Raw genomic sequence first — 27,563 nt, forward strand, 5'->3', positions numbered from 1 at the left:
TGATTCCTACAAATAAATCACTTTAGACTACTGGTACCATAAAACGTCTTGGAAAACAATATATTTAATCAGGTTGGTGCAGAGCTTTCAAACCCCTCCCCCCTAGAGCCTTGAAAAGATTTTCCTACTTTGAAACGATTTCAAGTCTCGCTGATTTGCACCCCTCCAACAGTGAGATACTTCGATAATTCCTACCGTTATGGGCGCACCAAACATAAGCGATTTATTCAGTGCAATTTCTAAAGGTGTGCGAGTACTGTTTTTTAGGTTGCGAGTCGAGCCCCGAGTCTTGGAAAATTTGTAATAATCATTCGAGTCTTTGAGTCCATAGGAAATGGATTTTAATTCTTTAGAGGCCAATTCGAGTCCTAATTTTCTAACAGTCCTATTCGACCCTAAATTTTATTCTAACCATTTAAAATAAGAAAATAAAATTAACAAATTATTCATTATGTACTTCTAATTATTAAATTTATAACTAATTCAAAATTTCCAATTGGTCTTAAAATATTACAAAAAATCTCAAAAACTAAATTTTATTATCACTTTTAACACGGCTTTATCGATTTTCTGATAAACATTAACTACTAAATAAAAATAATTTTCGGAATATTCGGAAGCAAAGAAAAAGGAATCGCCGGGAAATTATGGACTCGCCAGGTATTTTGAATTTTATTTATAAACACAAGGCCACTTACGAGTAATTTTGAAGACTCAAGACCGAGTACTTGCGCTGCAATTTTTTTAAGGTATAAATAATGTGTTTTGCAAACAGATATATATCTCAGGAATGACAAGGGCTAAGAGTAAACCTATTTCGCAATTAAATTATTTGCCCTAAAATTATCCAGGTACAGTTTTAATAACAAAATTGAAAAATTGGCACTTATTGCTTTTGAGCTTTTTAGGGTAGAAAAGTGATTAAAAACTAGAAAAATTAATCATTCTTTTACCTGAATGGGATATTGCCTTTGAATGTTTGATGAGCATGTTGAGGCAACTAAAATAGATGTCTTTACAGATTATTTTAGGCTTGGTATGGGTTCTGATAATGCAGGTGGAATATTCCACTTTGACGACTTGTTCCATTTTCGGAAACTGATTACAGAGCCGAATTGATCATTTACCCCAACAGTTTCTTTTTCAAGCAGTGTCTGCAAAGAAATTATTTTAGAGAAACGAAACTTACTTGAACAACATGAAATTTTATCGAATAAAAAAAATATGATTACATCTTTGAAAAATGATCATCCACCGCTACGTTTTGTTCTGAAATACTTTTTTGCTCAGTGAAATGTATCTAATTTAAAAATTTATAATAAAGATTAAAACAAAAAAACATATCTTTAATACCTGAATGGGAGATTGTCTTTGAATGTTTGATGGGCATGTTGAAGCAACTACCATTAACGTTGGAGTCTTTGCAGCAGCAGGCGCTTTCGAGCCTAGGCCTATTTCTTCTAGGCTTGGTATAAGTTTTAAAAACGCTGGTGGAATATCCCACTTCGAAGATTTGTTCCATTTTCGGAAAGCGATTTCTCTACCGTATTGGTCATTTTCCCCAACCTTTTCTTTTTCTAAACTACTCATTACTTTTACCTTAATCCGCATAAGCCGAGCTAGTTTATAAATTGCAATGAAACTATATTGGGCTGACTAAAATTCCGACACCGAAAACGACAACACACTCTCTTTAGGCGAGATGTGCTGACTAAAATTCCGTAGGGAATATAGTTTCCTTTCGTTTGCTTTTAAACAATTGTTTACTCAGGTTTCGATGAACACTGTTGTACACAAACCGGTTGCAACCTTTACGCTGAAATATCCTGTTGGATCGTTGTGCTGCACCATGATGGCCGTTGGTGAAATGATGGTGGAATGACAGCGATGGCCGTGAGTGAAATGATGGTGGAATGACAGCGATGGCCGTGAGTGAAATGATGGTGGAATGACAGCGATGGCCTTTGGTGGAATGATGACAGCGGAGACGACGGTATCCATTGGGCTCCGCCCTTTTTAAATCCTGCAATCTCTCTCTCTTTCAAATTTCATTTAATTCGTGGTTTAACGAAAATAGTCAACTTTTCTTTAACTCTTAATAACAACCGGGCCTAATTCTTTCTTTTTAAACCACGAGCAGCGTTTTCAAAAAGCGCGCGCCTCAATCGAGAAACTTCAAATCTCTGCGCCAGTCTATTTAAGTCCTCGAACATCTTTTTAAACGTTTTCCATTCGTACATTACTAACAATTTTGTTGCTAAGGGAAAGAAAGCTTTCACATTGCAAAATGATCGAACAACAGATAAAATACAAATAAAACTGAAAACATTGGCAAACTTTTATTTCCAATCAAATTAGATTACGAAGGTAAAATGGAATTCGGGAAAGCCATAACAAGATGGAAATATGCCACGGCCGAGCGGAGAATCCACACCTCCTGGCCAAACAAGCACCAATTTCCGAGAACTACCGCTTCTAAGCGACCAGTACCCAGAAGCAGAAGTAGGATATGGTCATGGAATTCTGCATGAGAATATTTGAACTTAGGAAAGTTCAGAGTTCCACGTTACAAATCTTATTACTAAAACAGAAACCAAAAAGAGGTATCTTATTGTTAGTAATAAATTTTAAGCATCTCCAATTAAAGCGATTTAGCCAAATTAAAGCCACTAACTTTAAAAATGTTAACCATTAACCTAATCTCTTGTTCCATGGTGTAAAAGAACATGGGCTTTTCAGACTCAAAATAACTTTTGGTAAAAAAATATCCATATGTAATTCTTATCTTATTTGCTTCAAAGTGTAATTCTTATTAAACTACGTGAGTAGCAAATAAGACAATAAGCTAAAGCTAATAAAATTAAACCTTATTGAGAACCCAGATAATTATATTGAGAGCTCTTGTAAGTTCCAAAATCTTAAAACTACCAATAACCCATTTCAACTTAAATCCCCTATAATCGTTATATTAGCAAACTTATCACTTACACAAATTGCTACATAAGAGCTAATTCATATTCAAAAATTAATGCCCAAAACAAAACTTATTAATAAGCCAATCTTTATACTCACTTAATTCTTAAAAAAATGTAAGGATCACTAAAGCTAAAACCAAAAATACACAAACCGAAGTAAATATTTTCATTTCGAAAGTTAAATAAAATCTAGAGGTAAAAAATTACCCATATAAGTGGTCGTATAGCAGGAAATGAGTGGGAGGAATGTAACCCAAAGAAAGATTCATACTTTGTACAAGCAGAATTGACAACTGTGAAGACGTTGTTAACCAATTCAGCGAATATACGCGTTTTGCTCGGTGCTGTTCATAATTTTTCGAAGTGCAAAACGTATTAATGCTTTTTACTTCGTAATTCAGGATGTTTGTTTCCTGGAACAAATCCATAACCAACTGTCTACTTGTTGAAATCGTTAAACTGCACCTGCTTCATGCAAGCTTTATACTTCCTGCAAGTCAACAATGTTGCCGTCAGACCATGAACGGTCATCTTTTGCCGCTGATGAGGTTGCATCGATCGAACTCTAAAGTGAGGTCTGCTTCCGGTCAAACCTCCAAACAGTGACGAAAATAGCCTCTGTGCAGCATTCTTGCATATCCTCGATGACTCAATGTTTTGGTGTTACGTGTCACTGTGACCATGATTGGAAAATTACGCATAAAACTACTTTATTGCGTAAACATCTAGAACTTAAAACTTGTATGATTTTAATTGTGTACATTTTTACTAATAGCCAAATCTGCAATTAAAACATAATTTTATGGTATTTTAAGTTATTGGGATTACATCTTAAAACATTGAACTTACATTGTTAGTACTAAAACAATTCAATATTTGAGTTACGTTAATAGGTGGCTACAGTGAAAAATTCCAATCCTTTAATAACAAAGTATGATAGATCATTCAAACTATCACAGTGCGACGTGTCGAATCCATCGGCCATTGTCTGGTTGGACCGGTCGAACATTTCCTGACATTGGTTCGCCACAATAGTCCTTTAGTCGTCGAAATTCTCTCATCTAGAAGAATTAATCTCATTGAACCTTACTTTGAAAAATGGTATTTGACTTTGTTGCCCAAATTTTAAAGGTCGAGACTACCACTTTGAAGGTCGATATCGCTAAAAACTAACGATCTTGCTTTTAGGCCCCTCACTGGGGCCCCGAAGATCATGAGTGGTAACGTAGGACAAGTACGTGGAGCCATTTACTTTTAATTTTTGGGAGTTCTTTAGAAGTATTTGAGTATTTTTTTATTTTCCAAAATTAGAAAATAAAATAGTGTTTCATTCTCAAAATTTCAATCCCTGTAATAAAATTACTAGAATATTCTCGACCAGCATTTCGTAGGATTTAGAGGCTCCCTTAAAATTTAAAATAGGAAATATCGTACATCTGCCCCGTGCTTTGTGGATTGATAAAAATAAGACAATAGAACAGGAAAAGAATGAAAACATTTTAATTCAGGTGGGAAATGTGACCTTATTATACTTTCAAAATACAGGTTAAACAACGTTTCACGCAATTTTATAACGTCGACGCTCGCCGTCCCAACGTTATTTGTATTTTTGACTCAACCCCAACATTTTGCACCGATTTGAGCCCAAGCTGCAAGGACCATAATTAATAAAGTTCGTATCTACAGTATATTCATAGTTCGAAGCGAATCGGTTCCATTTTAGCCTTTATTAAAAATTGGACTTCTTATGTGTAACGTCTTTTTTCACTGTTTTAATTCGGAAGTTTTAAATGTAAGGACCATTTCCCAATCTAAGCTCTTTTTTTATCAGAAATAACTTTGTTCTTTCCAAATTCTTTTACCCACCTGATTATTGCTGATAAGAATCAGTCTGGACAAAACTACCCAAGTGACCGCTTCTTGACAAAGAGGGGTCGTCAGACCGCCAAAGTAAGTGTAGTAGGACTCGGGGCCTCCTTTTCCCGGTAAGAGTTGCGACAGATGCAAGGGGCCTTGGACGGTGTGTTTTGCGCCAGCCTTCGTTATTCGCCGCAAGTTGTCCGAAAGGAAATTTAATCCGGGAAAGGCTGGGGCCTGAAAGTCTGCCTGAAAACAGATTTCAAAGGAATGTTCTAGTCCCATTTTAGATCTCTATTCTTTGTGTAGAGATAACCGCAGTAGAGAGATTAATCCCGTTAGATAGAACTTGAGAGAAAAACCACCAGAGGGGCGTACCGAAAGTGGCAAGCTCTTATAAAAATGGTTTTTAAAAACAGTCAACCAAAATTATTCTAACTCGGCCCTAATTTGACCACTAACCACAATAGTCTTGAAAATAACGGTCGAAAAATCAGCCGATCAGCTTACTTTAATATTTCGGCCGCCATTTTCGGTGCCGAGAAACAGCGTTGCCAGACAACAATTGAAATTGAAAATTTAAACATAATACACATCCGGAAAAAATATAGCAGTGTTGTCAGATTTTTGTCAGATTTAGATTATTTTGTCTGTAATTCACGAAAAATGAACAACTAACGTTTTTCCGACCAAATGTGAAGAAAGTTCATTGATATTTTGCGGCGTAGGATTAACCAGGACTATTGTTGGTTAGGCTCCGCTAGGACCTCCTTTCAGATTGTTACTACTATTGGGATAGTTTTAACAGGAATTCATTTAACTGTTATAATTCACATTTTTAATCAGGGAAGTCATTACACACGCTAGAAAACAGACTTTGAAAAATCACTTCCATTTAATTACCGACGCCATTGATACCCAAAACGGAGGGCCTTCTCTAAAACATTTTTCATGAGGCCGTCCAAAAATGACGTCATGCTCTTTTGGGGCATTTGTTTTCCTCCCCCCTGGCGCACAAAGAAAAATGTCTTCCCGGATAAACGTTCATGTATGTATGTTCAATGAATTTATAGGGTGCAGGACCGGACTAGCCATAGGGGCGGGCCCCAAGGAGTCAAAAACGCTCGCTGCGATGTATCATCAGTTTAATAAATAAAATTTACAAATAAAATCGGAAATTCTATTTTCTTCCATTTGTCCACTATATTTAACGCTGGCCACTGGCCCCGGGAACCGCGCCCAATTTCCATGCTATCGTCGCCCCTGATGGCGCCCCTAGATTTTTCCGCCTGCTGCGCCTTTTAGTGGTTTCCCCTAACCAGACGTCCATGACAGAGGCCACTAATGAAGAAGACTAGTTTTGAAGATACTCAATCAGGTTCTATTAGGAAATTATACAAATCTATACTTAGAACGTCAAAGGTGACAGAACTGGCACCGTATTTTAATACAATAGCTGTTTATATAAACGTAATTACAGTCTGGAAAGTTTCATATTTGAAACAAATTCTTAAAAAGGATTTTCATTGTGATAAGGCTTCATTTCATATTTTTATTAATAAGAAGTTTAGTTTCGTAAAAAAATATCAAACCCTCAATATGGCCGAAAAATTACCCAAGACTCTAAGTGTCACAAAGAACTTTACATCTTTCAACTGTCGGCTCACTGTCCTATTTTGTGTTTGCTCATAGCATCGTTAGCATTAGTGGTAGCTAAGCCATGCCTTAAAACAGTCACCATGACATTTTTACGTCATAGAGCACGACACAATCCTCTATGGAAAATAATCATTTGCCATCCATGGGTGGGTTAATTTCGTAACTGACATAAACTCGTTTCTAGGGCAAATATTATACAACATTCTCGGTTTGCTCTACATCACCACTGAGGTCACTTTGTTCAGCATTTGGCTGTTTTGAATAATAAAAGATTATCCGAGGCAGCTGTCCCGTACCTTTCATCGTACTTAATATTCCTTCAACCTAACCAGAATTGGGTACAAAATGCGACTGGTTTCCCTGTCAGTATTTGCCGATCTAAAAATTCCTTTTAAAGTATGCACGTACTTAAGTTATACCGGAAGTGACTTAACTCTGCCTTCGAAATTTTTTTCAAGTAGAAGCAGTCAACAGTTACGTTAACGAGACGCGTTTTAGATAGGATAAATATCTTTGAGACTCTTTTATTGGTCCAGATTCGTAAGAAGGCGGCATCATAGTAGATTATGGCTTGATAGCAGCGAGCGACACGCTTTTCAAATGATGTGCCAATTATTTATTTACTCAACGAAGCCTTTTTAAATCACAATCAAACCTAACTCACTACCGGCAATGACATCTATTGAGCCATCGAGGCTCTTTAAAGACCAATTTAAAAAAGAAGCTGATAGGGTTCAAGGCCTGTTCATTGGTGGCCTTGGTTCTGTAATGTAAGTGACATCTTGCGTAGGAGATAATGTAGTATCATTGGATAAGAAAATTATTTGATTGTACTCATTCCTAAACTAAATAAGTTACATTTATCTTACCGTTTATCAAAAATTTAAAAACTTTAATGAAATGTTTCTGACTCTTTTCGACTTCGCATGGAATCTACTGGTGGCAATGCGAAAATAATGAATAACCAAAGGTCGCAAAAGAGCCAGAAAACTGAAATTAAGTAGAATAGTTAAAGAATAGATACTATACTAAATTGTAAGTGGAATTTCAATAAAAAAATATGGTCTATAGTACCGTAATCAAGGTTAACACGACATTAAAAAAGTTTCAATCAGCAACTTTGGCTCTAGATTTCGGTAGCCTTAAACAAGCTTAAACAAATCCTAATGGGTGGTGAAATAAGGGTTTAAAAATAAACTAATGGGTGAATCGACAAGTAAGTCCTCTGGGTGTTTTTCCTTCAAGATTTATTCTACGGGCTTATTCTCTTTATTATTTACCGCGAACAAAACAGCTATGACCAGAATCCCATCTGGATATTTCTTAGCTTCGTTGTAGGACGAGTACTTTGTATTCCTATGAACGAAATGGATCTGTGTACGATAAAGAAATATTTCCTATGAAAGGTGGGACAACACTCATACATTTTTCACTTTATCAAGCAAATATGCTATTGTGTAAAGTACGATTCAGACTATTCAATTTAATTGCTGTCAATTATTGGTTCATGTTTACCTTTTAATTGGTCGCTCCATTCTATTCACAACTTTAAACCAAAATCAAATTTTTGGATGTGCCATAATAGTACAATAATCGTTTTGGAGTTCCCTGAAAAGATTATTTCGTTTCTTAATATCGTTTGCTATTCTTTTTCCTATACTATTTCCAGTCTGAAATTTTGAAATTAGATTTAGGTCAAATGTATTTTGACCAAAACCAAATAACTATCAGTTGGACCAACTAACTGTTCATAAGGCTGAAGCGTTACGTAAAATTTGTCGAGGAGCAACACAGTTAGTCAAAATAATAACTTTGATGAAATGTTTTAAAATATTCTACCTTGAAGCGAATCGCGTTCTGGTCTCAAGTTTAAGATTATACTTTTAAAATGATTCTTTTTTGTTTATTCTTAAGCCGCCACTGTATGGCCTATTTGGGCACTACACCAATGGCTCCCTCAATTCAAACTATGCAAACATGGATTCAAAATTTAGTGGAAAGGGGTTCAGATTCTACAACTTTTCAAGGTGAATTAGTTTTGCTACCAAACTGGTCCATCTAAATGATCTAATTGACAGTGAATTGAACAGTATGAAATGCAAAGGCTTGTCCGCAAAAGGCGGACCACCGTGCAACTTTTTTCGGTTCGGTGACCGATGTTTGGGTGAAGAGTTTGTTTGGGGTGTACAGCTATTTGAAACTTAACTGGTTTTCACTAGGGCAAAAACGAAATGACGGTGAACGTCGACGCGAAAAATTACCTTGAAGCCTATCACAATATTCTCGCGTCGACGCTCGCTGGTGTGGCATTTTGTCCCTAGTGAATATCATCCTTAATGGAAGTAAGCTATTCCAGAATGTCACTAACTTTGAAACATTTAACCCTCTTGCTTTAATCAAAATAGCACACAAATAATTTTGACTGGCTAAACCGAATTTCTAAATTTATTACAGGCAATATTATAGCGCACGGAAATAAAAAATAAGCATTATTGCGACCCACATAAATTCAATATAAACCTTTAAATTGGTTTATCGGAAACGAAAACCTAATTTACCAGCAATTAAATAACATAGTCCGAACGGTAGTGAACTCACTGCTCTCGGTTGTAGAAAGGGAACACTGCTTTGTATCAGAAGTCCTTCAACTGAAGAATTAAAATGGTTTTAAAATTGGAGGCACTAAATTAATTTCAAATCTCTGTATAGAACGTAATAGGTGTTCTAGAATAATATTATTTGAACGAATTATCTTTCACTGACCAGGAGAGTACCCGATGTGGTTATCACCGATTTTGTTGAAACTCGGGGGTTAGGTAGACCTTATGAAAATTGCCGAAGGGAAAAGTTGCAATGCGCTTTATTTTCCCATGGTAACCGAAAATGTTTTTGATCTCCCAAAACAAAAAAAATCTCAATTTAAAAAAGTATGGGATTTTCTCGGTTTCACAGGGTTCTTACTTAAAAAATTTGAAAAAAATAAATTATCAAAACTTACTCAAAAAGATGAATTTGACTTATTTTGGGTAAAATTGATCAAGGATTTTGGGTAAAATTTAACAATTTTGATTAAATTTTAACAAAATTTGGGTAACCGATAAAATCCCGTGCTTTTTTAAATGGAGAGGTCAAAAACATTTTCAGTTGCCATGGGAAAACTAAAGCCCGTTGCAACTTTTCCCTTTGGGAATTTTCATACTACCATATGGTCTACTTAACCCCCGAGTTTCAACCAAATCGGTGATAACCACCTCGGGTAGTCACCTTGTGAGCTCAGATAAACGCCAGCGAGAATGGTGGACGAATCCGACTTTGGCATTCGGAGTAGATAATCTTATTATTTTCGTAATAAAAGACAGCGTTCTTAGTGGCCTAAAAATAAGTTTGTTTGAACCTGAATAGAAAAATCGTCTGCTTGAACGCTCCTTCTATCTAACGTAATTGATTTACCACAAATATTTAACTTTACCCTCCCTTTAAGGATTCCGCTAAATCAGTACGATAGGTAGTTAAAAATCAACCGCAGTTTCACCGAGTTTCGACGAAAAAGTTAAATACAACGTTACCACCTTATTCCGTATATTAACGGATACTTATTTGAAAATAGAGCAATGAATTCGTATATATTCTTGGACGATGTCTAAATCATTTTCTGAAAAGTAAATGAAACGAAAGAATACTCGCCTCTAAGGCATATCCTAATCCGTTAAGTGTATGTTCGGTTCCATCATGTTGACTCCAGCCGAAATGAATGTTCAAACCATGGAGCTTGAAGACCTGGTCGTTGGCTGGACCACCCGACACGAAAATGTCTCCAAGGAAAACCACGGAAACTTAATTAAACAAGTATTTATCAATTTAAGGCTTGTTCACTGTTAGGTAAATTTATAAATATGAAAATTCATTTTCTCTTACCAAACCTCCGGTACGTATTTACTTACGGTACGGTACTATATAAATCATGAGAGTGTATGTTAGGGAGTAGAATTTTTGCACGTTAATTCACATATTTCCCACACGAGGTCGCGACAGATAATAAACATTGTGTAAGCCATCGGGCAGAGCAAGAGGCACTTCTCAGGGGATGCCTGCCGTGTAAATATCTCATTGTTCACTCATTATCCTTTTGATAATTACCCAACGAAGCGTCATGATTTACCCAACACAAACCCCAATATGTTGACCCAACTTTATTGGTTTTCGGCTTGAGTCCGCAAAAGACGTCGCGCTTATAATACGACGTTTAAATTATCCTACGCAGCTAAAAATGGTCCAAATATTTTAATGTGTACAATTATTCATTTAAGTTACCTCAGTGGAGAAGTGGTGTCGTTGTTCCGAAAACTGAGCTAGTCAAACGCTCTATTTCTAACAAGGGAAGGTCTTGGACTGTAAGTCGGGAGTACTAGAAAACGTTATGGCAACCTTTAGACCATGCCCCAGGAAGGTATTAGCATAGAAATAGAAATTAGACTAGAAGCACGATCGAATTGGGCGGGGACGTACCAGCTAGAAGGCTGCCATCAGAGTGGAATCGCGATAGTCGCGCCATCTCATAGAAAGAATTTAAACTAAATAAGTAAATATGGTCACGTGGAATAACATAAAACAGATCGTAGGCAACGTATTAAATACTTTTTTTTATTTATCTGACATTATATTAAATTATTTAAACAGCTTTAGGAAAATCATAAAAATCTCAAGAATCTACTATATCTACCGTGTCACCCTTAAAATCACACGTTAACTTTGCGCAATCATTGTAAGTCTGTAATACCACAAATCATCACAGTTAATAACTAAATTTTAATTATTTCAGTGTGGTTTAAAATATGCCTAGATGAGATTCCAAAATCTTGGTTTCAGTGTCTTTTAAACTATCATCAGTATTAGTCAAGTCAAATTGAGTGTTTTCCGGTAGTTAACTTTTTCCGTAAGTTTTCTTAAATAACCTCGGATAAATAGGAAAACTAAATTACAATTACCAAAATCAATAAATCGGCATACTCTAGAAGATGTAAATATGCTTTGTTCTGGAATAGATATTTTTGGGAGCTCTTTCAAATTCTGGTTTTAAATTCTGGTTTTAATAAAGAATTATTCATATTTCAGTTAGTTTTTTATTTCAGAATGTATAGGGTAATTTTTACTTGTGTAGGTACAGCATTTGCTTTCAAATGGTGCCTTCCATTTTGAAAGCAAATTTCATCCGGCAGAAAATGTTTACTTCATACAAAGTCATATGAATTAATTGAAGATGGAGTCCAATTTTCGCGATTTACCGCTAAAACCCATTTTCCTAGTAATTCAGAATTTCTCAGAGGAAATCTTAGTGTAAAATCTCTTATTCCGAGATTATTATAAAATATTTACTATAATATTACATACTTATGAAATGATAATTTTATTTCTTTCCCAGATCTCACTTTACAATGTGAAAAAGCGCAGTTTTTAACCATTTTTGCGGATATGCTTTTAGACACCAAAGTTTAAACACGAAAAAACCGCCGCTGCGCACGACGTGATGCGCAGTGGATCACCTTTTTTTTCTCTTCGAAATTCGCGTTGTAGCCATGGCGACAATGTTTAACGCGTTTTTCAGATGGCGCGTACATCGCGATTCCACCCTAATGTCAGCCTTCTAGCTCGCCTGTTTCCCTTGGGATTGGCGGAAAGGGCAGTGCTTCTAGTCTAATTTCTATTTCTATGGGTATTAGCCGCGGGCGGATTTTTGAGCCGAGTCAAAAGGTCAAGTTTTATGACCTTTCGAAATTTTGTCCCTGGTCGAGCCGGAAATTCCTATGGGATTTTATATGCTAATTTCATGGGCACGAAATGGTCCCCCATTTGCAAAATTTTGAAATTTTGACTTTTGTGATGCGTAAAAGTGGTCATTCAAAGTAAAATTTGGGTAAAATCAGAAGTGGTCAATATGGTCAAAAATGGTCAGTTTGCGATGGGAGTGGTCAATATGGTTAAAAATGGTCAGTTTGCGATGGGAGTGGTCAATTTGGTCCAAAATGGTCAGTTTGCGATTTTGTAATATATTGACCAGTTCCATCGCAAACTGAACATTTTGGACCGTATGGACCACTCTCATTGCAACCTGACCATTTTGGACCATAATGGTCTAAAGTTTGCCATAACGTTTTCTCGGATCCCCGACTTACAGTCTAAAACCTTCCCTTGTAAGTAGAAATTATATACAGCAGTGCACTTCAATTATCGGATCACTCGACAACACCGGTAGCTGCAACATAATGCACCACTATAACATTCACAGCCAAACGCCAGCCATAAAACCCTCCGAGAGTATCAGCAATGGGACGTACATTCCTCACATCGCAAACAATCGTGGGAATAAGGATCGTTGGTGTAGCACCAGCGACCAACACCCAGACAACAAGAGGGCGGGAATCGACTGAATTCGAATATTTTTCAATTATCATTTGCTTAAAATGTCCATTTCATCTCCATCCTATTTAATCCTGACTTAATTGTGAGTTCAAGATTAATCTCTTTATGAAGACGTTGGCACCGAGGCGGCAATCTCGTGTGGGGTCTAGGGCTTGGGCCCCACAGGGAAAACATACGGGGCAGAGCGCCCACAGCAATAAAATTTTAGAAAAACGGCAATCAGGGAAAAATTTATAATCTCACTGCCTTTGTTTTGGTCCGAATTCAGTCTTTTTACAAAATTTATTTTGATAATGAAGATACAAGAAACATTAAGAAGAAATAAGCATAAAATTGATTTCGAAAGATTCGTTCAACAGAAAAAATCATCTCGTCGTTTACCCTGTTTTTTTTTTCAATAATCTTAAGCTACGTTAGATTGCGTAAAATACCTTTGTAATAAATGGGGCCAAGTAAGGGTTAATTCCATTTTGAATGTTTTTATTTTTTCCTTCTTAATGTACATAAACTATCCACAATTTAAAGGTATAAAACTTCAAAATTCCGTAATTAGGTGCGAGCAATTAATTTTTGAATTTCCCCCGACAAAGATTTAATATAAAATATAATCTATATTCGCACCGTGAATATATTCGGAGAACGCTGAGTTTTGGCCTAATGTAAATCCCAAAATTCATCAAGTATCCGAATGGTGCTTTTCCCGTTTCCACTCACTTTGGATAAATATGACAATTCACACTTTTTAAATTATATCTTCTAATCCAATAACTATACAGGGTGTTTCAGAGAACTCTGGCACAAATTTACAGGCATGCTCTTTGGGTAACAAGGAGTGAAAGTGGTTCTAAGAAACGTTTTCCTAATTTGAACCTTATCCGGGTAATTGGCCGTCAAAAATCGGCCTCCAAAACGTCGAAAAACGGGCAAATGTGCAGTTTCTATTATTCCTTGGACCCAATTGTTTCCTTTTACTAAGCATTTGGTTTTTGGTCGAAAAAGATAAGAAAACGATAATTAGTCTCAAAAGTTCGTTAATAATGGAAGGTAGTATTCTACGTAAAGAAATTAACAATAACAAGGTGTTTCATAGTGACCACGTCAATTGAAAGAAAGTTACTTTTGGAATTTCGTTTATTTTCTTCAAATTTAAAAAAAAATGTACCAATTGATCACCTGGGGCACACGCAACTCATTCTTGAATCCGTTCGAAGATTCGAGGCGTGCACGACCGAAAACTAGAGTTGCGCTCCCCAATTAATAATAACTAAGTTTTTACCAATACTAAATCAAGTATCAATTCTGAGTTGAGATACGCTCTAGAAAGAGCAATGGAGAACGCTAGAATTGGGAAAGTAGAGGATATTACAACGAAAATGTTTAAAAAGGACCAGGAATTTGATAATTTTTGAAGATTTTAATTGTTTCTGCGTCCTCTAATGTAAGTCGTCAAAAGGAAGCTAAAAGATGTAACGCGACTATAAAACCATTCTGTGTATATCTTTTTATTCTTGGAGGTATAAAATGTACGAATTGTTAATTAAGAATCTTCCTACAATATCTTTATCAACTATTTCGAGATCAATCGGGTGTTTCACCGTACAAAAGCTTAAAGACGTTGGCGTAGAAATTCTTGGTGCTTCGTCTGATGGTGATTCGAGACCATTGAAAGCAATGAAATATGCTTCCAAATTAGCAGATAAAACCGCAAAAACGACCATTATACCGATGGAGTGACGCTACGTGTTACTGGAGTTTAGGAAATTCTCCGTTAACTTCGGCGAAGCGGCGCTGCTGTCGCAAAAGTCATTTGCTTGTAAGGTTTTTTCCAAGTGATTTATCCAGGTAGGCACTACTATTGTTAATCCAAGGTTTAACTGGCTTCGAGCAATTGTTTTTAATTAATGGGATATACCTAACTATCGAATTAAAATATATCAACATATTTTTATCCAAGAATAGGAAAGTGTACTTTATACGTAAAAATTAATTTCCGAGGTTAAATAGAATAGTACACGTATTAATTTCGTCATTGGTAACTAAAGACGGTAAAGACCATATAGTGATTTTCCCCTTGAAAGTAAAATTTTGTGTACAAAATTCAATTTTGGATTTTATTGGGTTTTTTTTAGTTTTATGTATTTTTACTATAAATATTATCCAATAATTTTTTATATACCCGGTATATTTACGTAGTTGATTATAGTTATTACATTTATATTTCTATAAACCAAGGTTGTTTCATATAAATGAGCGAATTAAATGACATTTTAAAAAGTTCTTTCTTCTTGAATTTGTTAAATGCGACTTTAGAGTAAACTAATTTACACTTATATTAATTCCAGAAGGCCTTGTAGAGGTTAATGATAATATTACGCATTGTAAGCCGGCCGCCTGAATTAATGGCTTTAAAAGTCACTTGATGACTAAGGCCTAAGGTGGTGCCTTGGGTATTAGCCTAGCTGATTATTATTATGATTATTAGTATGTGTCGGGAACCTTCAGCTCTTACCACTGTACCCAACCACTGGTATTAATGAATTAACAGGCGCGAGCTTTCCTAGGTACATGGTGGTGCTTATCAATTAGCCTACCTGATTATTAAATTTAATTCTGATACATTTATATTTTATTTCGGCAAGGAAAAGTAACAATTTTTTTCAATCTAGGTAATAATACAACTTAAATGCTTTATAGAAATTTTTAAGCATTTAACAATTAAAAAAATAATGCGTGGGTTTTTCTTACAGTGGGCCTGTAATTCCAATTTCCCGTCTTAAACTTCTAATTTATCGGTGAGTGACGAAAAGCAGGAGTGAGAAATGGTAAATATTTCGATTTTTTCCCACAAGCTTGATTGATAGTCAGTACAAATGTCTTTCATTAATTATTTAATTGAAGTTTGATCTAAACTTTGATAAGTGGTTATTTGGCTAAACAAATTTTTTTCAGTATGCTAGTTAGTGGAAACCGAGTTGAAAACCAAGCTTTATATTGGCGTACTCCGCGTAATCTCGAAGCCACTGCATTAGTATAGAGCCCAGTCCGAGGGGCTGATCACTCCGCGTAATCGGTGTACAGAGCCGTACCTTTGACTGTACTAATGGGACTACGCGTAATCTTTGAAGTCCCTGCCTTTGGCAGTGGTAATCTGAGCGTAATCCAGTGTACAGACTTTCTAAGAGTGGTTAGCCCCTCGGGTAAACGTGTACGAAGGGATCGTGCCGTCAACAATTCCGATGGTGACTTTCCGTGCTCCAATGGTGTTCTCCTGTAGCTGAGTAACCTCAGTTGGAAGTCTTCATTTGAATCCAAGGCTTTCTTCAATGGCCGTTTGGCGATCTGAACCCCATTTTCGGCCAGGCCATTAGACTCGGGATACTTCGGACTGGACTCGCAAATTCCTTGAATTCTTGCGAGTTGTAGTATTGAGTGACGGCCAAAGAGGTATTTTAGAGTAACGATGTACTTAGCAGATGTTGTTTTCAGTGCCTCCACTTCGATATAATTGGAGAATAAGTATATTACGAATAGAAAAACCACTACTTTTTTTGTCCAGGGACTTTCCAGTCGCGTAATTCGTTCCAGTTGGCTTTCAGAAACTTTGGTTTCCCATTGATCAATCTCTCTAAACATATTTGGCCTTTACTGTTATCCTATAGTTACTTGTACGTTTAAAGATTATTTACGCATTTTTCCTGTTATGTTGCGCTTTCTTCATCATCTCAATTTTTTGGCGTTTGTGTTTCTCCAATGTCTAAGGCGTAAGCCACCACCACACGTAAGCGTTGGAACCGTGTTCACGGGCATTCAGTCGGCTTTTAATGGGACACCGGCAGCTTTCAAATTAGTTCTGGCCTCTTTTACATAATAAGAATTGATTTAGAAATTGACTTAATCAACTTCCGAGACTGACAGATCCAGGTTTGAAGACTAGAAAGCTTCTTTTAACGGTTAACTTTTATTTCCCTTTTTTATCACGTGATTAAAAGACATTAAAAATCAATAATTAACATTAGAATGTCGAAGAGGCCTTATTATTCAGAAAATTAAGCTTTCTAGGCTAGAAGCTAAAGTTCATAAATGGTAAAAATTTAGCAAATAAAAATATTATTTACTATTTTTTGTAACCTTGGCTGTGATTGGAGGTTAAGGTTTGGTGTACGGTTATTTAATAAAGTATGGTGAATCATCTATTGATTCAGCACTAAAACAACATTTCAAGGTCCTTTCTGATCTTGGAGCAATTTTTTACCTCTCCGAGGGGACAAAGTCCCCTAGGAGGGGTTATACAATCACCGTGTCTGTCTGTCTGTCTGTCTGTCTGTGTGTCTGCCCTGCGAACGCGTTCGCATTTTCCGTGCAAAGGTTAATCAATGTACGCAATGTCTCGAAATGTCTGCGTTCGCAGTTTTTCGTAGTGTTGGCAAAACCACCGTGTGACGGTGAGCGTTAACGGATTATTTTGCGGATGGGTTTGGTTTGGATGGTGTTTTTTCGTTAACGCTCACCGTCGTGACGGTTTTAACTCAGTTTGATTGGGTATTTAGTTATTGTAATGTTGAGTTCGTGTTATGACGGTTGTGGGTGTGGTGTTTGTTGTGTTTGTGTTATGATGGTTGTGGATGTTGAGTTCGTGTTATCAGTGGCGTAACTATAGGGCGACAGGGCTGGCAAAATGCCATGGGCCCCCGACCCGAGAGGGCCCCGGCCCAAGCGGCCGCGAGTTCAGAAATAGCCAAACTTTTTTAACAAAACATTGTACCTAGGTACTTAAAAATGTGACGTTTTTTACTCCAAAGAATTTGCCACGGGCCTCAGATGGTATAGTTACGCCACTGCGTGTTATGACGGTTGTGGGTGTTGAGTTTGTTTTGTTTGTGTTAGATTAGTTGTGGATGTTGAGTCGGTTTTGTTTGTATGGGCGTTTTCTCTCCAACGTCTTCTTAATGACTTTGGGACGGACCGAGTGCTGAGTGTTATGCAACCTCTCAACGTCTAATGGCAGGGTTTCCACCAATTGTACACGGTATTCGTCTTAGTATCAATTTGCGATTTATTGGCGCCGGCCGGGAATCGAACACGGGTCTGCCACGTGCAAGAGATTTACTCTAACCACTCAGCCACCAACGCTTGTTTATTTACGGTGTTTTTCTAAAAAACAGCTTTGGCGAATGTTAGGTACTATAATTTATTCTACATCATTTTAAATATTAATAAATTATATTAATCTTATATTTAATGAAATATTTATAAATTATATTAATCTTATATTTAATTAAATATTTATAAATTATATTAATCTTATATTTAATTAAATATTTATAAATTATATTAATTTTATATTTAATTAAATATTTATAGATTATATTAATCTTATATTTAATTAAATATTTTAGTATTTTAATGTAAAATTTGATCGTGATCGGGAATTGAACTCGGGTCGCATTGTAACAATGCGGATAGTTCATCGCCGAGCCATTGACTTCCTTAGGGAAAATATTAAAACCATTATAATAAGGCGGGTTTTTTTACTAAACGGATTAATACAATATCTGTATATATTGTTTATTGAACTTTGTTTGTTTATTATTTGGTACGGTTTTTTGTTTTGTTAAATTCTTAACAAAATTTCGTTAAAACACAAAAAGTAGTTCATTGTTACTTTTTAATAACGCTTAGAAAAAGGATAATTATTCAAAACTCCCGCGGAAATTAAATCAAAGTAATAATATAGAGCCACCGTGTGGAGAACTATCAATCAAACCGGGTAAAAAATATAATATCTTCAATTTTTCGAACTTTAGTCAAATCTCGACGGGTAAAAAACAAACACAAAATAAAAGTATATAAGGCCGTTGCCGTTAATATAGAAGATCTATTCTTTCTTAGTTCTTGGCTGTCAGACGAACTAATACAGGACGGGGTCCTGGTGTCGGTCAAAAGTTATGACGAACTTTGCGGTTGTAATTAGTATGTTCGGTCTTCGGTCTTCGGTCAAGAAAAGAGTTAAATTGTGTTTCGCGTTTGGAACGTGAGTGAATGGACTTAAGTGTATGAACAGTGCGTGTTTAAGACTGAAAGTGTTAAAGTAATTGTGAACTAACTCAAGTCAGATGTAAGATAAAATTGATTGTTATTATTTTTTTAATTGGAATAACCTAATTATACCCTTGAAATTATCAACTCAACCTGTGGGGCTTATTAAGTAGATTGGAAGTAATTAGTAGCGAACATATGTCAGCTGTTAATTAAGACAGAGTTTAAAATTACTCAGTATAATTTTTGATAATTACTTTTAGTAAGTGTGTTTTGGTTTATGTTTCAATCACGATGAACTAAGACTCTAATCTAGTCTTAGACAGTTGAGTACCAGTTCTGTATAATTACGTAGAAGGGATATACAGGATGACCATTTTTAATCGAAAAAGTGATTTTTCTCAATAACCGTTGAAGTTAGAATATATAATTTTTTGTGTGAATTGTCAGTACCGGGGGCCATTGTTGTACATAATGTTTATCGATTTCAAAATAATATTTTAAAATTTTGAAAAAAAAAATTTGATGTATTGGAGCTCGTAAAATTTTGCCAATGAGAAAAATGTAGAGCGACGTCGAAAACATAAGAATAACGTTTGGTGGTTGAAAACACAATCTTTTTTCATGAAATTACACGCGTTTGAAAATTGACTTAACGGGTAAACAAAATAATTGGAAAAATCAAAAACTTTAATCTTTTGGATGCAGTGGAAGTCGTAAGACAATATTATTGTTAGACTGAACTAAATACAATTTTTATTTATTTAAATTAAATTTAATGAAAAATAACCGAAAGTCCAAAAACAATATCCCCGAAATTAGATACGTGATATCTTGAAGGTTCCCCGAGCGAAAATGGTCTATGGTAATATAGCATTTAAATGAGAGTTAGAAATTTTGAATCTTGCATTAAATAAATAAAAATATTATTTAGTTCATCCTAAAAATTCTTACGACTTCCACTGCATCCAAAAGATTATAGTTTTTGATTTATCCAATTATTTTGTTTACCCGTTAAGTCAATTTTCAAACGCGTGTATTTTCGTGAAAAATGGTTGTGTTTTCAACGACCAAACGTTATTCTTATGTTTTCGACGTCGCTCTACATTTTTCTCATTGGCAAAATTTTACGAGCTCCAATAAATCAATTTATTTTTTCAAAATTTTAAAATATTATTTTAAAATCGATAAACATTATGTACAACAATGGCCCCCGGTACTGACAATTCACACAAAAAAATTATACATTCTAACTTCAACGGTTATTGAGAAAAATAACTTTTTCGATTAAAAATGGACACCCTGTATATTGTTGGATTATTGATGAATGTTAAATCTAGAACGTTCCAGAGACTGTTCTGAATAAAAATAAACATTTATAATTTTACATAACTCAGGTTGCAATTTTATTTTCTAATCACTCGCCCACGACATTACAGTTCTGGCAATCCCGAACCAAATAAATTTTCGATATAACGGCGACGGGAAATTAATCTCGTAAATTTATCGCGCGGCCCTAGGGAATATTCTTTTAACAAAATTTCGATAATCTATCGTTTAAATAAAATCGGCCCGATTCCGTTAAAATTATAAACCAAAAAGCGAGCGGTCGTTGTAATACCCTCTGTAGATATTTCTTTAATTAAAATTTGCTTCATATTATATTCAACTGATAAACTTGTACTGTAAAAAGGGTGTAATTCAATTGTGCATTGTTATAGTACGTCTAACTCACTGCTGTAACTACTTAACTTATGATATTCTGAATAAATTAAAATTGGTCGTTTCGTCTCAATTATTTTAATTATAATTAAAATTTTATACCGGGCGGGATAGAACTGGGATAGCATTTTTAACAAATAACTCTAAATTGCGGACATATATCTTTAAGGGTTATCTCGAGAAATTAATACCACTAGGGACAATTCTTCCGAGGAGAGGTATATTTTGGCTTGCCAACTTGTTTTTGAATCTTTTGGTGGGGCCCGTTGTTAACATCATTTTCAGTAAGAAAATAAAGACTGGTTAAGTTTGTCGATCAAGCACAGAAACCGCTTTATACAGTAATTGGATGAAATGGGGTGAAATGATATGATATAAAAAGTGTGGAACGTCATATTTGGCCAAAGGGGGTGGGAACGGGGAAAGCACCACTCAAGCAGCGAGCCTAGGATTTATTCAAAGCGCGAATCTAGGTTTACATTGATTAATATTTTATATCAATTCAGCGTCGGGGGCGCTTCAAAAATCAATTGCCTGCATCCTAATTACGGGATTTGGACGTTTAATAGCTTACAATTATGGATAGTTTATGTACATACATAAAGAAGCAAAATTACGTAAATTTTCTAACTTATTTTAAGTTGCATTTACTTTTAAATAATTAAATTATACAAAACAGGTTCTGCGAACTGAAAAAAAAACCATGTTTATTCTTGTTAATGTTAATGCTAAAATCGAAATAATCATTTTTTTAGTTATTTCGGGTGAAAAATGAAATAAATTTGGCCCATTCTTTTTGACCGACTTCGGCTGAGTGTGAGTTAGACCAGATAAGTTCCAGGGTCGAAAATCACTTTTCCCTTTTCAGTTTTCACACAATCGCTTTACGCTAAGAGCTTTTTCTTGATGATTCATGGTGTTTCGCAAAGACACGAATTCTAAGTCTATTATAATATCTGACCCTTCTAAGCCTTATCATTAACAAAAATAAATAGGGTTTTTGTACAATATATGTCCTTTTTTCAGAAGTCGATATAATAATTCAATAGACCTTTCCATAAAATGTTCTTTACGGTAAGAGGGGGAAGGAAAATTGTTTTTGCAAGGATGATTTAGAACAACGTTATATCATAAGGTCCACATAAGCAAAGGTCTAGGCCAAATTTTTGACGATCACATACCCGTTATTAAGAGTTAGGTATTTACAATCTGCACCTCCTAGTGGTGATGTTCCCAATTAGGCTTTTCCCCAAATTAATTTCGCGCGTTGCATGATGAATGAGCAGGTATGCGTGCCAAGGCCCATTAAAAATTAAATGCTTTCAAAAATGTAAATAACACTTACTTTGTGTGAAAATATTTATGCATTATTATATCAGGAGATAAAAATAACTTTTATAAACATTAAACATTAAATAGTTATTTTCGAAATTAAAACATGTGTTTTCGCTGGTATGAACAACCATCTGAAAGACTGAAACTATACTACTACTATAACTAACAAAGTTACTTTGTCAACTTATATACAGGGTGATTCAATAGTCAGTACAGAAATTTCTGGTCTTTGTAGGGGATGAGCTGAGAAGTATGCAGGTTTTTGTCGCGTTTCTCTGCGACGAGTTTAAAGAGCACTAGAGGGCTTCAAAGTTTGACCTACTACCCCCAGGAAGTAGGCTGCGGCAAGCACTCACCCAGGAAGCAGGAGGAAAAGTGACAGCCGCGTAAGGCACCCGTTGCGTTTTTGCTTACGCGCTCACCCCCTGGTATTATACAATGGGTATTATCATTTTTAAATAAGGTAAATATAAACCCTTCAAATATGTGCATTAGTTGGTAGTCACAAATTTGAAATTTTTCAGCAATTTCTCTATTAATTCGGCTACGGAAAATTTACCAATATAAAAACTAGGGCCCTCTTTTTTAATAAATTTCGGAGCCCCTCTAGTTTTCCACGTAGGCACGTGCCTATTCCTGCCTATTGCTGGTGGCGCCAATGTCTACCTAGTAAGATAATATTTAATTTTTAAAACGAAGATGGCGTTACTGCCCTAACGTCGTACGTTAATTTTCTTATCTCTATCACAACGCCGTTAACATGGGCCCCTATGGTAGCCCCCCGTTGTCTTTCCCATTCTACCGATAGACCGAAACGTCGATTCCAGGCTTCCGGACTTTTCTCCCTTCCCTCTCTATGAACGGTTCTCCCCTGTGGTCTTTCCCCTTCTAGGCGATCCGCCGAAACGTCGATCCCAGGCTTCCGGACTTTTCTCCCTTCCCTCTCTATGAACGGTTCTCCCCTGTGGTCTTTCCCCTTCTAGGCGATCCGCCGAAACGTCGATCCCAGGCTTCCGGACTTTTCTCCCTTCCCTCTCTATGAACGGTTCTCCCCCCGTGGTCTTTCCCCTTCTAGGCGATCCGCCGAAACGTCGATTCCAGGCTTCCGGACTTTTCTCCCTTCCCTCTCTATGAACGGTTCTCCCCTGTGGTCTTTCCCCTTCTAGGCGATCCGCCAAAACGTTGATCCCAGGCTTCCGGACTTTTCTCTCTTCCCTCTCTATAAACGGTTCTCCCCCGTCGTCTTTCCCCTTCTAGGCGATCCGCCGAAACGTCGATCCCAGGCTTCCGGACTTTTCTCCCTTCCCTCTCTATGAACGGTTCTCCCCCCGTCGTCTTTCCCCTTCTAGGCGATCCGCCGAAACGTCGATCCCAGGCTTCCGGACTTTTCTCCCTTCCCTCTCTATGAACGGTTCTCCCCCCGTCGTCTTTCCCCTTCTAGGCGATCCACCGAAACGTCGATCCCAGGCTTCCGGACTTTTCTCCCTTCCCTCTCTATGAACGGTTCTCCCCCCGTGGTCTTTCCCCTTCTAGGCGATCCGCCGAAACGTCGATTCCAGGCTTCCGGACTTTTCTCCCTTCCCTCTCTATGAACGGTTCTCCCCTGTGGTCTTTCCCCTTCTAGGCGATCCGCCGAAACGTCGATCCCAGGCTTCCGGACTTTTCTCCCTTCCCTCTCTATGAACGGTTCTCCCCTGTGGTCTTTCCCCTTCTAGGCGATCCGCCGAAACGTCGATCCCAGGCTTCCGGACTTTTCTCCCTTCCCTCTCTATGAACGGTTCTCCCCCCGTGGTCTTTCCCCTTCTAGGCGATCCGCCGAAACGTCGATTCCAGGCTTCCGAACTTTTCTCCCTTCCCTCTCTATGAACGGTTCTCCCCTGTGGTCTTTCCCCTTCTAGGCGATCCGCCGAAACGTCGATCCCAGGCTTCCGGACTTTTCTCCCTTCCCTCTCTATGAACGGTTCTCCCCCCGTGGTCTTTCCCCTTCTAGGCGATCCGCCGAAACGTCGATTCCAGGCTTCCGGACTTTTCTCTCTTCCCTCTCTATGAACGGTTCTCCCCCCGTCGTCTTTCCCTTTCTAGGCGATCCGCCGAAACGTCGATCCCAGGCTTCCGAACTTTTCTTTCTTCCCTCTCTATGAACGGTTCTCCCCCCGTCGTCTTTCCCCTTCTAGGCGATCCGCCGAAAAGTCGATCCCAGGCTTCCGGACTTTTCACTCTTCCCTCTCTATGAACGGTTCTCCCCCCGTCGTCTTTCCCCTTCTAGGCGATCCGCCAAAACGTTGATCCCAGGCTTCCGGACTTTTCTCTCTTCCCTCTCTATGAACGGTTCTCCCCCGTCGTCTTTCCCCTTCTAGGCGATCCGCCGAAACGTCGATCCCAGGCTTCCGGACTTTTCTCCCTTCCCTCTCTATGAACGGTTCTCCCCCCGTCGTCTTTCCCCTTCTAGGCGATCCGCCGAAACGTCGATCCCAGGCTTCCGGACTTTTCTCCCTTCCCTCTCTATGAACGGTTCTCCCCCCGTCGTCTTTCCCCTTCTAGGCGATCCACCGAAACGTCGATCCCAGGCTTCCGGACTTTTCTCTCTTCCCTCTCTATGCACGGTTCTCCCCCCGTCGTCTTTCCCCTTCTAGGCGATCCGCCGAAACGTCGATCCCAGGCTTCCGGACTTTTCTCCCTTCCCTCTCTATGAACGGTTCTCCCCTGTGGTCTTTCCCCTTCTAGGCGATCCGCCGAAACGTCGATCCCAGGCTTCCGGACTTTTCTCCCTTCCCTCTCTATGAACGGTTCTTCCCCCGTGGTCTTTCCCCTTCTAGGCGATCCGCCGAAACGTCGATCCCAGGCTTCCGGACTTTTCTCTCTTCCCTCTCTATGAACGGTTCTCCCCCCGTCGTCTTTCCCTTTCTAGGCGATCCGCCGAAACGTCGATCCCAGGCTTCCCGACTTTTCTCTCTTCCCTCTCTATGAACGGTTCTCCCCTGTGGTCTTTCCCCTTCTAGGCGATCCGCCGAAACGTCTTTCCCAGGCTTCCGGACTTTTCACTCTTCCCTCTCTATGAACGGTTCTCCCCCCGTCGTCTTTCCCCTTCTAGGCGATCCGCCAAAACGTTGATCCCAGGCTTCCGGACTTTTCTCTCTTCCCTCTCTATGAACGGTTCTCCCCCCGTCGTCTTTCCCCTTCTAGGCGATCCGCCGAAACGTCGATCCCAGGCTTCCGGACTTTTCTCCGTTCCCTCTCTATGAACGGTTCTCCCCCCGTCGTCTTTCCCCTTCTAGGCGATCCGCCGAAACGTCGATCCCAGGCTTCCGGACTTTTCTCTCTTCCCTCTCTATGAACGGTTCTCCCCCCGTCGTCTTTCCCCTTCTAGGCGATCCGCCGAAACGTCGATCCCAGGCTTCCGGACTATTCTCCCTTCCCTCTCTATGAACGGTTCTCCCCCCGTCGTCTTTCCCCTTCTAGGCGATCCGCCGAAACGTCGATCCCAGGCTTCCGGACTTTTCTCTCTTCCCTCTCTATGAACGGTTCTCCCCCCGTCGTCTTTCCCCTTCTAGGCGATCCGCCGAAACGTCGATCCCAGGCTTCCGGACTATTCTCCCTTCCCTCTCTATGAACGGTTCTCCCCCCGTCGTCTTTCCCCTTCTAGGCGATCCGCCGAAACGTCGATCCCAGGCTTCCTGACTTTTCACTCTTCCCTCTCTATGTACGGTACTCCCCCCGTCGTCTTTCCCCTTCTAGGCGATCCGCCAAAACGTCGATCCCAGGCTTCCGGACTTTTCTCTCTTCCCTCTCTATGAACGGTTCTCCCCCCGTCGTCTTTCCCCTTCTAGGCGATCCGCCGAAACGTCGATCCCAGGCTTCCTGACTTTTCACTCTTCCCTCTCTATGTACGGTACTCCCCCCGTCGTCTTTCCCCTTCTAGGCGATCCGCCAAAACGTCGATCCCAGGCTTCCGGACTTTTCTCTCTTCCCTCTCTATGAACGGTTCTCCCCCCGTCGTCTTTCCCCTTCTAGGCGATCCGCCGAAACGTCGATCCCAGGCTTCCGGACTATTCTCCCTTCCCTCTCTATGAACGGTTCTCCCCCCGTCGTCTTTCCCCTTCTAGGCGATCCGCCGAAACGTCGATCCCAGGCTTCCTGACTTTTCACTCTTCCCTCTCTATGTACGGTACTCCCCCCGTCGTCTTTCCCCTTCTAGGCGATCCGCCAAAACGTCGATCCCAGGCTTCCGGACTTTTCTCTCTTCCCTCTCTATGAACGGTTCTCCCCCCGTCGTCTTTCCCCTTCTAGGCGATCCGCCGAAACGTCGATCCCAGGCTTCCTGACTTTTCACTCTTCCCTCTCTATGTACGGTACTCCCCCCGTCGTCTTTCCCCTTCTAGGCGATCCGCCAAAACGTCGATCCCAGGCTTCCGGACTTTTCTCTCTTCCCTCTCTATGAACGGTTCTCCCCCCGTCGTCTTTCCCCTTCTAGGCGATCCGCCGAAACGTCGATCCCAGGCTTCCGGACTTTTCTCCCTTCCCTATCTATGAACGGTTCTCCCCCCGTCGTCTTTCCCCTTCTAGGCGATCCGCCGAAACGTCGATCCCAGGCTTCCGGACTTTTCTCTCTTCCCTCTCTATGAACGGTTCTCCCCCCGTCGTCTTTCCCCTTCTAGGCGATCCGCCGAAACGTCGATCCCAGGCTTCCGGACTTTTCTCCCTTCCCTCTCTATGAACGGTTCTCCCCCCGTCGTCTTTCCCCTTCTAGGCGATCCGCCGAAACGTCGATCCCAGGCTTCCGGACTTTTCTCTCTTCCCTCTCTATGAACGGTTCTCCCCCCGTCGTCTTTCCCCTTCTAGGCGATCCGCCAAAACGTCGATCCCAGGCTTCCGGACTTTTCTCCCTTCCCTCTCTATGAACGGTTCTCCCCCCGTCGTCTTTCCCCTTCTAGGCGATCCGCCGAAACGTCGATCCCAGGCTTCCGGACTTTTCTCTCTTCCCTCTCTATGAACGGTTCTCCCCCCGTCGTCTTTCCCCTTCTAGGCGATCCGCCGAAACGTCGATCCCAGGCTTCCGGACTTTTCTCCCTTCCCTCTCTATGAACGGTTCTCCCCTGTGGTCTTTCCCCTTCTAGGCGATCCGCCGAAACGTCGATCCCAGGCTTCCGGACTTTTCACTCTTCCCTCTCTATGAACGGTTCTCCCCCCGTCGTCTTTCCCCTTCTAGGCGATCCGCCGAAACGTCGATCCCAGGCTTCCTGACTTTTCACTCTTCCCTCTCTATGTACGGTACTCCTCCGTCGTCTTTGCCCTTCTAGGCGATCCGCCAAAACGTCGATCCCAGGCTTCCGGACTTTTCTCTCTTCCCTCTCTATGAACGGTTCTCCCCCCGTCGTCTTTCCCCTTCTAGGCGATCCGCCGAAACGTCGATCCCAGGCTTCCGGACTTTTCTCCCTTCCCTCTCTATGAACGGTTCTCCCCCCGTCGTCTTTCCCCTTCTAGGCGATCCGCCGAAACGTCGATCCCAGGCTTCCGGACTTTTCTCCCTTCCCTCTCTATGAACGGTTCTCCCCTGTGGTCTTT

The 27,563-nt window shown here is 39.3% G+C and overlaps 1 protein-coding gene across 2 annotated transcripts in view; it reads right to left on the bottom strand.

The window, feature by feature from the left end:
• Window positions 1-3,741: 3,741 nt before the first annotated feature.
• The window catches only part of LOC149921086 (carbonic anhydrase 3-like), a 28,549-nt gene continuing 4,727 nt past the window's right edge, over window positions 3,742-27,563 (bottom strand). Inside the window, exons 4-7 of one of the 2 annotated variants that reach the window (XM_090163428.1) lie at window positions 10,176-10,324; window positions 7,772-7,864; window positions 4,842-5,081; window positions 3,744-4,036 (exon numbers count right to left, since the gene is read on the bottom strand). In XM_090163428.1, coding sequence (XP_090019554.1) covers window positions 3,929-4,036; window positions 4,842-5,081; window positions 7,772-7,864; window positions 10,176-10,324 — 590 coding nt within the window. In that variant the 3' untranslated portion in view covers window positions 3,744-3,928. Of the gene's footprint in view, window positions 4,037-4,841; window positions 5,082-7,771; window positions 7,865-10,175; window positions 10,325-27,563 lie in introns of both variants that reach the window. The other variant, XM_090163429.1, reaches the window with a different exon arrangement.

This window comes from Leiobunum rupestre, chromosome 11 (assembly GCF_980474605.1).
Source record: "Leiobunum rupestre chromosome 11, qqLeiRupe1.1.hap1, whole genome shotgun sequence".
NCBI classification, from domain to species: domain Eukaryota; kingdom Metazoa; phylum Arthropoda; class Arachnida; order Opiliones; family Sclerosomatidae; genus Leiobunum; species Leiobunum rupestre.